The 12344-nt window shown below is 53.6% G+C and overlaps 1 protein-coding gene across 1 annotated transcript; it reads right to left on the reverse strand.

The window, feature by feature from the left end:
- Positions 1-3925: 3925 nt before the first annotated feature.
- LOC142258410 (protein kintoun-like) lies at positions 3926-11826 on the reverse strand. The gene is made up of 3 exons (XM_075331003.1): positions 10332-11826; positions 7451-7597; positions 3926-5479 (listed from the first exon to the last, which is right to left on the reverse strand). Exons 1-3 carry the CDS (start codon positions 11781-11783, stop codon positions 5042-5044), a joined length of 2037 nt encoding a protein of 678 aa, XP_075187118.1. The 5' UTR covers positions 11784-11826; the 3' UTR covers positions 3926-5041.
- Positions 11827-12344: the final 518 nt, after the last annotated feature.

Below are 12344 nucleotides of genomic sequence, written 5' to 3' on the forward strand. Positions count from 1 at the left end.
ACACCAGTGTGAGGGATCAGTCTCCATGCACACCAGTGTGAGGGATGACTGCCATTTTGGATGGAGGTTTTCCACCCCACTATTTGTGCTGGAGCCTGTTCTGTATAAATTATAGCAAAATATTGGTGTCGATGAACCCTCAGTGATGAGTATGAAACAGGCAAGGAGTAAACTGATCCTTGACCCCTGCGTGATTGATGGCCACATCCTTCCGGAGTCTACTCATTTCCTGGAAAAAAGAATGAAAGAATGTCCACTGTGATAAGAGCTGAAAATCTCCAAAAACAGGATTATAGAGCTCTGCAGACCATGTCAGGGGCGCATTACATATTATCAAGGACATGGAAGTGTTGGACATACCACAGCATATGTACCGCCCCTGTGCGAGCAGCCGGGCTGCTGCCGCTGCTCGGAACCGGATCCGTGGCGGCCACTCGATTAAAAGAAGGGGGGGGGGGGAAGATATGTACAGGGGGATTTCGGAAAGTTCGTGACACAACCCACGGTGCGTGGTAATGTGAGAGACCACCGCTGCCATTGGGGAGCCCGGTGACGCTGGTGTGGCAGCCTGATGTTTAACCCCTCCGTGGGTAGGGGGAGGTTTGTGTCCCGGGGCCCGTTGATAGTTGGGATGGTGTTTGGGTGCCTTTGGGGGATAGGAACAGGGGTTTCCAATGTACTCCCTCAGTCCCAGAATAACCACACAGACAGCTTGTAAACCAAAGTTCTGAGCACCACAGTAGCCTACGGGGAGCAGGCCTGGATCCGTGCCCTTGGTGGTGTTGTTGGTCTGTGGCCCTGTCCCTGGCACCTTAGTCTCATTTGGACCCGTTGGTATGAAACTCTCCGGGTCCCGCTCACCCGTATGGCTAACGGAGTGAGCTTGCTCTCAGGGTTCACGCGTAGGATTACTTTGGACTGTAGTGGGAAAGTCCTATCCTATCAGTGCGCTAGTACCCAGATTTTGGAGCGGGTTGGGGATGACACTTGAAGTCTTCACCCTCGTCGGGTAAATTACCGGAACGCGTGAAGCTACTTTCTGGCCTGGGGTCCACGTACCCAGTCGTGCCCTGGCCCCTGCCCGGTGATAGCTCAAGGCCGCCAGCTGAACGCCTCGGCGGCAGTCCGTGCCCCGTGACACTGTCCCCTGCAACCGGGTTCCAGCTCCTACCAGGCTCAGACCAATGTCTGCCACCTAGAATACAGGGGCTCTACTCCGTGGCCTCTCCTCACGAGAGCCACTTCACCTCCTCTCTCAACTCTCCACTGTCACTGTCCTCACTTTCTCCTCACCAACCCCCCCATATGGGCGGCCCTATTCCCTTCAGGCCCCCCAATGGTGTGTCTGGTAGGTTCAAGTGAGAAGTGTTCCTAGGATTTTGATTGGCCAAACTGTTAGCAACACCAAAGGACCAGGATCCGTAACCAAGGAGGGTGGATACTGTGCAGAAGGGCAGATTGCACAATACCCTGTGACGACCTGATATGCCAGGGTGTCACACATACATCTGCCCTCACATCTGAGATATCAGAGAGCAATAGAGAAGGGTGTTCAAATGCCGCGCCAACAGATCACTCGTTCAGATGATGACGCGGCATTTGAACACCCTTCTCTATTGCTCTCTGATATCTGCCACTGGGTGGCTGCAGCCGGGGATCGTGTTGTACATGCACATATAGTAGTTGTGACTGTCACAACTACATCAGGTGAGCAATATTACTCCCCCTTCCCCTCCCCACACATATTGGGGTAAGACCCTATTTGCGCTTGTTTGTCCACAGCTTTTCCCTCACATCTGAGATGTCCTGCGCATGTCGCATGAGTGAAACATCCGCCATTAAAGGGAATGTCCACTACTTGGACAACACCTTCTCATTCCCTTTGTTCGTAAAAATAAGCCTATAGTCACCTTTGATCCGGCTGTGGTTCCAGCAATGTCTGAAGCCGCCTTCCCAGGGCCAAAGTGACATTATTATGACACACAAGCACCACCACCAATAAACACTGGCTTGCTTGTCCCTGCCTTCAGACTTTTGAGCAGGAAGTCAGCGCTGCACTCACATCCTGCTCAAATGACCAAACGTGGGGAGACAGATGCCGGGAGCTGATTGGTCACAGGGCCCACGTGCCATAATCATGTCACACATTGCTGGAACCACAGCCACAACGGAAGGGATTCTAGGCGTATATATTTTTATGGAGGCAAACAAAGGAAATGAGAAGGGGCTGTCCAATTAGTGGATATCCCCTTGAAAGGGTCTCTTTCAGCACAGAATGAATGTTCAAACCAAGCAGAAGTTTTTTTGGTGCATCACAACAGGGCCAAACATTTAGATTCACCTTCCCACCTGCTTGTTTTATCTCCATCTATACCCTGCTCTAGCGGTATGAAGCAGGGGCTGTCAATCAAAGGCGAGTGTGAAGAAAAAGCAGATGGGAAGGTTCACCTAAATGTTTGTTCAAACCAAGCACGGGTGGTCAGTGCATCATGATGGGGCCAGTCAGTCATTCAGTCATTCTATACAGACACTGTCCTTCGTAGATTGTTGTGGGCCCATCTATTGGGGCCCTTATTGGTCTTAAGTTTTGCTTTTCTTCATCAGGGGTCCTTTAAATAGAGCTGGGGGGGCATGACCAAACAGCTTCATTTTTTTGTTAACAGGATCACATTACTAATTTTCACCCCAATTTAAGTCATGAAAGAAATTTCCAGCGCAGTCCAACTTGTCATATAAAAAAATCATCTTTATTGGTCAAGCCATAAAAAAGGGGTTTACAAGCGGTCAGCAAGATATGGCATAGAAGTTATTCAGACCCCACAAGGCTACGCGTTTCGACGTGAGTCTTAATCATGCTCTGAGAGCATGATTAAGACTCACGTCGAAACGCGTAGCCTTGTGGGGTCTGAATAACTTCTATGCCATATCTTGCTGACCGCTTGTAAACCCCTTTTTTATGGATTGACCAATAAAGATGATTTTTTATATGACAAGTTGGACTGCGCTGGAAATTTTTCTTTCCTGATTCCTTCATGGCAGCCTAGCCTTCCGTGCGCAGCCCTGGAAATACAGCGGATCACAGCAACTCGGTGAGCTGAATTTTCTCTTTTGCTTTTCAATTTAAGTCATCACCTATAAACAGATCCATTACCAGACTGACAGATGAGGCTAACGTACTTACTCTGGCGATCCATGTCAGAATGCCTGTGTAATCTTTTTAAAGTATTTTTTTTTTTAAGGTTTCCTGCCTAGTTGGAATGAACACAATGCCCTCATAAGGGAACGTCCAACCGAAAAATAGACCACGTCTGACAACTAGATGACACTACAGAAAGCCCTATAACATCTATGTACTCTTCTTACAGGAGCAAGGGGAGGGGGGGGGGGGGGGGGTCTCTGGGTCTACAGAGGGGACATTTGACACCTTGGCCTGGTAATCCCAAATGTTACAGCTAGGACAGGTGGGTCATTTCCAATTTGAAGGGGGAAGATGGGAGAGTGGGGGGGGGGTGTTGAAGAAGCAAGGAATGTAATATGCAAGTTCTCACACAAAAATAATAATTTACATATCAAAACAGAACATTTTTTTGAAAATTTTATTTGCACACAAAACAATAAGTTGTCATCACACTTTATAAACACTCGGATTTTGGCCCCTGGAACCGCTCAATGTGCAGTTACCAGATTCCAGCAGCAAATTTCTACTCGTTTCCCAGAGATCTGTTCACAGTTTTGGCAAAGAAATAGAAAACGAGGCCAAAAATAAAATAAAAAATACAAGTAAACGAGCTTGCAGGCTCAGGAAATCTTTGGCACACAAATAATTACTTATAAATAAGGCACAACCATCTTCTCGGAGAAGCAAACACTTAAGAATCTTTAAAAGGGGTTGCTCACAGTTAGAATAACTTTTGCCCAAACCCCCCCCCCCCACCCCCCATCCACAGGTCGTGTGCGGGATTGCAGCTCAGCACCACTGATGTGTATAGGAATGAGCTCAGATACCGCTCACCACCAGGTGTGGCGCTGTTTTCACTATACAGCAGCCATGTTTTGCCTTGTTTCTGATATTGTACAACATCTTCACAGAAGACATTGTCCATTCTATTAAATACCCCAAAAACTACAATTCTGTGGGGTTTTGTAAACCCTGCATTGTGACATTCCTCTGTTACTCCTCCAGGAAATTATGCTGCTGGGTATAAAAAATAAAATGTTGTTGCTTTTTTTATGTACCCCATAGTCCATAGCATAGACCCTACTGACAAGATGGGCATCGATCATAGATTTCCCAGGAGGGTGACCAGAGGAACGACACAATGCAAAGTTAGAAGGTAAGAAGTCACAGATTATTTCACAAGGGAATACAACTACTAAAGTGACATGTTCGGAAGACTCGGAGCAAAGCTGACCATGCTCGGCCTAGGGCAGGGCACGGGGAGGGACAGATGTCAATGACACCGGACAGAATCCGTGCACCATGTTTTGCCCTGCCCCAGGCATAACACATCAGCATTGCCCAAGGTAAAGAAATAAAAATATATAATCCTAACATAAGACGACCGTACCCAAGAGGATCCCAGTGTAACCCCCTCCCCCAAGTGAAGGGCATGCCTCAGCACTGATTAGATCTTGCTTAATGTAGGAGACATTGTCGGGCCATAATAGTCCAGGTCATGATACCGACTCTCCTGGGTACGGACGTATTCACACAGCCATAATTTCTGTTCTGTATCACGCTTGTGGTCTCCTAACCTGAACTAACAGCGTCACATAATATATGGCTACCAGGCTGTTAGCTCAGGACGGGTATCGCAATGGTAACACAGATCAGAAAGTACAGCCTAGGCCCTTCTGGCTAGAGGTTAAAAAAATAAATATCAACATCTTCTCATTTGTCAGAAGAGCCTAGTAACCCAATCCATGTTTGGTACCTGCCTGGCAGAAAATAAAATTAAGAAAAAAAACCCAAACACAAAACCTCTAAATAGGGATTTAATTGAATACTACCTAATGCTACCTAACTATGTACACTGAATAATCAGTCCAGGTCAAACAACAGGGCGTTGTCAAACTTAAAGGCACATTGTGTTCTGTGATCGGAGAAGAAGAGGGCAGATCTGTCGGAGCAGGCGACGTCATAGAGGACATGGTCTGTACTGGATGGGTTGGGTGTAGGATTTGGAGCAAGCTCTGCACCATCCGGCAGATCATCTCCATCAAGTTCTGGGGCCGGTGTGCAGAGACCCTCATCTTCCTCAGCGGGGCGGTCTGTGTGGGTTCGCTGGGCAGAGGGCTGTGTCAGGGGTGATGTCGGACAGCCCATCGCCGGGTGCAGAGTTTGCTGGCTTTCCTCGGAGGTTTCGTTGGTATCGAATTGGCTTGTGTTTTCAGAATGACTGCTCTTCAGACTCCGGAGCCCGCTCAGACCCGAATGCTGCTCTTCATCAGTCAGAAACTGCTCCTCTTCCACAGGTATCTGCAAGTGACAAAGAAAAGTGATGAAATAGTCACCAATAAGATCCTAATATTACAATGAGGAGAATGATGGAAAATCAATTAATACACAAACCATTATGGGGCAAACTTTGGTACTTGATATAGACAATAACAGATAATTGGAAACCATCAGCAAGGCTGCAGACCAGCGCATCACTAACAGCTTAGCCCATACAAACAAGATAGACTGCATGTGGCATGGTGTAAGGAGATCCAAGATGTCCCAGACCTATGAAACTGAAAGGCAGCAATGGTGGTCCGTGAACTTTATAATGAGCTGCGGAGTATAGAATAAAAAAAGGCCTCTTTGCAATATTGTTTTCACTTAAAAAAAAAAAAAAATTATAAATAAAAAAAATAAAAACTAAAGAGGCTCCAGATAAAGGGTCCCCCGGCCAGCAGTGGCAGGAGAGGGGCTGCACATGCACCGGCCCCATTCACTGCTATGGAGCTGTGAGAAACACGGACCTGTAATGGGACTTCTGCCTGCCTGGCTCCCTCAGAAATCCCTTTGAAGGTCCCCAACCTGCCTGGCTCCCTGGTCCTTTGTGGCCCCCTTCCAGTGGATTTGTGTGCTGCTTGTGGCCCAAAAGGTGCGTACAGCCACCCTGGCCTCCGGTGTTACTAGGAAGTCCTGAAGGATCGTCCTAGCCTAGGGACCGGGACCAAGATTGCAACCAATCCCTTCAACTTAAGCTGTTGCTTGTCAAATACAACTATAGGGGATCTGACAATCTTCCCCTAAGTCGCTGGGATTCTCTCTTCAGTCTCCTCAGAGCCGAGCAGGACCCCGGGGCCCTCACTCCTCATCGGTCTCCTGCCTCCTCCTGACTGACAACGATCAACTTTCAAACTTAGCTCCGCCCCTTTTACCTCAGACACCCACCAAGCTCCTCCCCTGGATGGTTCTAGAGACAGTGCACAGGGATTAAGTGCCGTAACCAGATTACTAGTTGCAATGCATTAATGGGACCTGCCCCAGCCCTTATCTAATGTGTGAGCATAAACTGGGAGTCTGCAGGTCTTTTGGGGCATGAACCGATACATGACCTCTTTCTTACCCAGGATGGGGCACCACACCTCTGACTGAGGTGAAGTACCTCAGTGGCGACGGCAGCCTCAGGGGCGCCACACTCCTCTCCAGTCACTGCAGGACGACCCGGCTGACAGGAGGGATTGGCAAGGGATTGTGCTCTTTAAAACATGAGCAAGACATGAAGAAAAAACAAAAACCACGGTATAAAAGAGCACGATTCAGGGTAAAAGGAAGCAACATGTGGTGACACCTGGCGCCTACAGAGCCCCAGTGTGGTCACATCATTAGTCTGTCCATTTAATGTATCAAAAACTAAATAAATAAAAAATTATTTAGAACTAATATATATGATCTATTGAGATCAGTGCGGGTCCAAGCCATTGTACAAGTCTGGGGGGTCCGGGTTCCCTATGTGCATTAACTGTCTATAGGAGAGGCAGTGACACAAGTGCACGAACGCCCATAGACAAAAATGGGACAGTGGACATGTGTGTGACCCCCCCTTTACTTATAAATTGCTGCTTCCAGCAGGAAAACCCCATTAGTGCTTCCAGCAGGAAAACCCCATTAGTTGTAAATTTATAAATTTAATTATCTATTCATGGACTAATCCTTTACAATAAAAAAACAAAAACAAAACAAAACACTGGACGACTGTTCCCACCAAGCACAGGCGCTGGTGCATCATGGTGGCTAATCATCTAAATCCACCTTCCCACCTGCTGGTTTTCCCCTCTTCTGTGATTGACAGCTCTGGTTCATACAGCAGAGAAGGGAGGAGATAGAAAACCAGCAGGTAGAAAGGTGGAGGTAAATGATCAGCCGCCATGATGCAAGAGCGCCTGTGCTTGGTGGGAACAGTCATCCTGTGCTGGAGAGTCCCTATATATAACGGGCTTTTTGGTCGGTGCTTACCTTCATCCGGATGTGGTTCCTTCTGCCAGTCGTCATTTCCAGGACATTTAGCTGCGGTGCATCAACCTGGGTCGACCATGGAATAGTAGAAGGGGGTAAACTATTATCTAAAGACTCATCCGCATTCTCATTTATAAAACTGCTCTCCTATAAAAGAAAAGAAAAAATTATGGCACAGCTTGCAGTTATTACACAGGCCAGCAGATGGCAGCACTGAGTCATCACCATGTAACGCTGCATATTCACCAGTGATCACCATCTCCAGTCCTCAGGCGCCCCCATGAGTGCATATTGAACTATCACCCTGAAAATGAACTCATGAGGACTGGAGATGGGGAACACCGCTCTGCATCACGGTCTGCAACCTGTACCACTTCAACAGCTGACACAACAACTCCCAGCATGCCCTACAGCACCACAGGATCCCAACCCCCATTCTAAAGATCAGGGAACTACAAATAGACAGCAAATGTAATTGTACAGTTTAAGACAGAAGGTTATACAAAGAAAGTGATGTAAAGCCAAGAGAGAGGGGGAGACGAGACGGAGGGGGGAGGGGAGGGGAGGGGAGGGGAGGCGAGAAGGAGGGAGGAGGGGAGGGGAGGGGAGGGGAGGCGAGAAGGAGGGAGGAGGGGAGGGGAGGGGAGGGGAGGCGAGAAGGAGGGAGGAGGGGAGGGGAGGGGAGGGGAGGCGAGAAGGAGGGAGGAGGGGAGGGGAGGGGAGGGGAGGCGAGAAGGAGGGAGGAGGGGAGGGGAGGGGAGGGGAGGGGAGGCGAGAAGGAGGGAGGAGGGGAGGGGAGGGGAGGGGAGGCGAGAAGGAGGGAGGAGGGGAGGGGAGGGGAGGGGAGGGGAGGGGAGGCGAGAAGGAGGGAGGAGGGGAGGGGAGGGGAGGGGAGGCGAGAAGGAGGGAGGAGGGGAGGGGAGGGGAGGCGAGAAGGAGGGAGGAGGGGAGGCGAGGGGAGGCGAGAAGGAGGGAGGAGGGGAGGCGAGGGGAGGCGAGAAGGAGGGAGGAGGGGAGGCGAGGGGAGGCGAGAAGGAGGGAGGAGGGGAGGCGAGGGGAGGCGAGAAGGAGGGAGGAGGGGAGGCGAGAAGGAGGGAGGAGGGGAGGCGAGAAGGAGGGAGGAGGGGAGGCGAGAAGGAGGGAGGAGGGGAGGGGAGGGGAGGCGAGAAGGAGGGAGGAGGGGAGGGGAGGGGAGGAGGGGAGGGGAGGGGAGGCGAGAAGGAGGGAGGAGGGGAGGGGAGGGGAGGCGAGAAGGAGGGAGGAGGGGAGGGGAGGCGAGAAGGAGGGAGGAGGGGAGGGGAGGGGAGGCGAGAAGGAGGGAGGAGGGGAGGGGAGGGGAGGGGAGAAGGAGGGAGGAGGGGAGGGGAGGGGAGAAGGAGGGAGGAGGGGAGGGGAGGGGAGGGGAGGCGAGAAGGAGGGATGAGGGGAGGGGAGGGGAGGCGAGAAGGAGGGAGGAGGGGAGGGGAGGGGAGGCGAGAAGGAGGGAGGAGGGGAGGGGAGGGGAGGCGAGAAGGAGGGAGGAGGGGAGGGGAGGCGAGAAGGAGGGAGGAGGGGAGGGGAGGCGAGAAGGAGGGAGGAGGGGAGGGGAGGCGAGAAGGAGGGAGGAGGGGAGGGGAGGGGAGGCGAGAAGGAGGGAGGAGGGGAGGGGAGGGGAGGCGAGAAGGAGGGAGGAGGGGAGGGGAGGGGAGGCGAGAAGGAGGGAGGAGGGGAGGGGAGGGGAGGCGAGAAGGAGGGAGGAGGGGAGGGGAGGGGAGGCGAGAAGGAGGGAGGAGGGGAGGGGAGGGGAGGCGAGAAGGAGGGAGGAGGGGAGGGGAGGGGAGGCGAGAAGGAGGGAGGAGGGGAGGGGAGGCGAGAAGGAGGGAGGAGGGGAGGGGAGGGGAGGGGAGGCGAGAAGGAGGGAGGAGGGGAGGGGAGGGGAGGCGAGAAGGAGGGAGGAGGGGAGGGGAGGGGAGGCGAGAAGGAGGGAGGAGGGGAGGGGAGGCGAGAAGGAGGGAGGAGGGGAGGGGAGGCGAGAAGGAGGGAGGAGGGGAGGGGAGGCGAGAAGGAGGGAGGAGGGGAGGGGAGGCGAGAAGGAGGGAGGAGGGGAGGGGAGGCGAGAAGGAGGGAGGAGGGGAGGGGAGGCGAGAAGGAGGGAGGAGGGGAGGGGAGGCGAGAAGGAGGGAGGAGGGGAGGGGAGGCGAGAAGGAGGGAGGAGGGGAGGGGAGGCGAGAAGGAGGGAGGAGGGGAGGGGAGGCGAGAAGGAGGGAGGAGGGGAGGGGAGGCGAGAAGGAGGGAGGAGGGGAGGGGAGGCGAGAAGGAGGGAGGAGGGGAGGGGAGGCGAGAAGGAGGGAGGAGGGGAGGGGAGGCGAGAAGGAGGGAGGAGGGGAGGGGAGGCGAGAAGGAGGGAGGAGGGGAGGGGAGGCGAGAAGGAGGGAGGAGGGGAGGGGAGGCGAGAAGGAGGGAGGAGGGGAGGGGAGGCGAGAAGGAGGGAGGAGGGGAGGGGAGACGAGAAGGAGGGAGGAGGGGAGGGGAGACGAGAAGGAGGGAGGAGGGGAGGGGAGACGAGAAGGAGGGAGGAGGGGAGGGGAGACGAGAAGGAGGGAGGAGGGGAGGGGAGACGAGAAGGAGGGAGGAGGGGAGGGGAGACGAGAAGGAGGGAGGAGGGGAGGGGAGACGAGAAGGAGGGAGGAGGGGAGGGGAGACGAGAAGGAGGGAGGAGGGGAGGGGAGACGAGAAGGAGGGAGGAGGGGAGGGGAGACGAGAAGGAGGGAGGAGGGGAGGGGAGACGAGAAGGAGGGAGGAGGGGAGGGGAGACGAGAAGGAGGGAGGAGGGGAGGGGAGACGAGAAGGAGGGAGGAGGGGAGACGAGAAGGAGGGAGGAGGGGATTATAACATAACTCACCTGCAGAGTGTTGCTGTTCACACCATAGTAGAGGCTCTTCCATGGGCCAAAGTTGTCGGTGGACTTTGTCAGCTCGATGACCATGTTGTCGGCCGACACGTTGACAGTGATCTCGTTGGTGTTCAGGCCGTACTGCGGCAGGAAGGCCACAAATAAGACGCAAGGAGCATACGATGTCTTCACACAAAAGCGGACTTCACACTGGTAGCTGCTGACCTCCGAGGTGACGCTGTGCTGGTCAATGTCCTTCACGTGGATGAGGAGAGTCACTGTGGTGGCATCCTGGGAGCAAGTGACTATGGGACACTCGGGGTTGTCCAGTGAGTTTGGAGGGGTCTTCTTGGAATCCTCAGTGGTCCCAATGGACTGGGGAGAGTCCTCTTTGGCTGGCGGAAGAGTGGGTATCAGGCTGGGTGGGTCCTGCTGGACCACGGGCAGGGTGATCACCAGCTGCTTTGTGGTCTTGTTGAATTGGGCTGTGCCCCGACTGTCCTCCACCAGGTAGGGCAAAGTCAGCTGCAGCTTGTAGGCCGGATTGTAGGATTCCAGGCTCAGATCCTTGGGGTGGATTTGCAGGTTGATGGCGATACCAGAGTTCAGTAGGGGCAGGTATACGGTGATCACCAGCTCTTGGGGCACCGGGCTGGGGGCAGAGTCCCGGGAATTTCGGTAGTCCTGCAGGCTGAGGTAGGAGCGGTGGCGGATGGTGTAGTGGGGTACGGTGGGCTCCAGGGGAGAGGGTCTGTGGTTACTGACTGCTGTGGGGGGCTGGGTGGTCTTCCTGCTCTTCTGCGCATTGTAGTAGTAATGACACTGCTGGGCGCCGGTCACACCCTGCGGTTTGGAAGAATCTCCTGGGATCGCTTTGCGGATGAAGGTCGGCTGTGCTCTCCCCATATACTTCTCACTCACGGTCTGGAAGTTCTCGGTGTCCACCTGCACGCGGTATTCCCGGGACACGGTGCTCAGCGCGGTCAGATCCAGGAAGGAGCGGAAGCGGTCGCTCAGGGAGGCCTGCTGCAGGGTGTCCGGGTGGAAGACCACGTCGTAGATGAGCACCCGGCAGTTGTCGGAGTCCAGCTCCTGCCGGGCAGGGGTGAGGGTGCACGGCAGGGTCCACTCGTGGCCGGTCCGGCCATCCTTGCTGGTGGCGGGCGCTCGGTGCGGCTTCTGGATCTCGGGGCTGCTGCACACGTTCACGAAAGCTTTATTGCGCCCGTTCACAATGGTCCGCAGGACATAACAGGGCTGCGGCTGGATAAACTGCACGTCCAAGCCTCTCTGCCGCTCCATCTCCCGGATCTCCTGCTCGTAGCGGCGCTGGTTCTCGGGGTCCTGGAGCTCCTCCACGTACTGGGTGAAAAGTTCCAGGAATCGGCGATCCTGAAAAGCTGCCGTAAAGCGCTCCATCTCCTCCGGGGTCACGTTCAGCTCCTCCAGCTTGGTCGCCATTATAGTGCTTACTGGTCACCTAGGTAACGGTCGCTCAGTGATGAGGTCAAAGCAGATGTCCGGAAGGCCGGCGATTGGCTGACTATTAAAATTACACGAAGCCCCGCCCCTCAGCGTATAGGGAGAAAGCGTCTTGCTGGTTGTCATGGAGTTCAAAGACCGCTGTTTCTTATCATAGCGTTGCCGTAGACACGTGCTGCCCGGACAGCTGATGAGTGCACGGGGGAGGGGCTGCTTCTATCCCAGCATGCTCTGCGGCGGCGCAGCCGAGCTGTAACCCAGGGTATCCCAGCCATGGAAATATTAATAAAAAGGGAGAAACCAATACTGATGATGGGTGGGTGCGAGCCCCGGAGCTGCTGCACAATGTGAACGCTAATTGTGGCTTTATAATAGTATAAAGGATGAAATGTGCAAAAAATGTGGAGCAAATCTGACTGTAACAACAAATAGGAGGTGGGAACAAAGGGGCCACATGTGAATCCACACAGAGAAGGCCGTGTCTCTGCCCTGGGGTTTGGGAGTGACAAAAAAAAGGTTAATTTACATGGCAAGATGGCG

Source organism: Anomaloglossus baeobatrachus, chromosome 12, assembly GCF_048569485.1.
Source record: "Anomaloglossus baeobatrachus isolate aAnoBae1 chromosome 12, aAnoBae1.hap1, whole genome shotgun sequence".
Classification (NCBI taxonomy): Eukaryota; Metazoa; Chordata; class Amphibia; order Anura; family Aromobatidae; genus Anomaloglossus; species Anomaloglossus baeobatrachus.

Bases quoted from the DNA above. Each gene is read 5' to 3' on its own strand.
- LOC142258410 (XM_075331003.1), bottom strand. From the start codon at position 11,783: ATGGCGACCAAGCTGGAGGAGCTGAACGTGACCCCGGAGGAGATGGAG. The intron at 7,598-10,331 runs GTGAGTTATGTT...TTTCTTTTATAG, and splicing joins TGAACAGCAACACTCTGCAG to GAGAGCAGTTTTATAAATGA. The intron at 5,480-7,450 runs GTAAGCACCGAC...TGTCACTTGCAG, and splicing joins GGAACCACATCCGGATGAAG to ATACCTGTGGAAGAGGAGCA.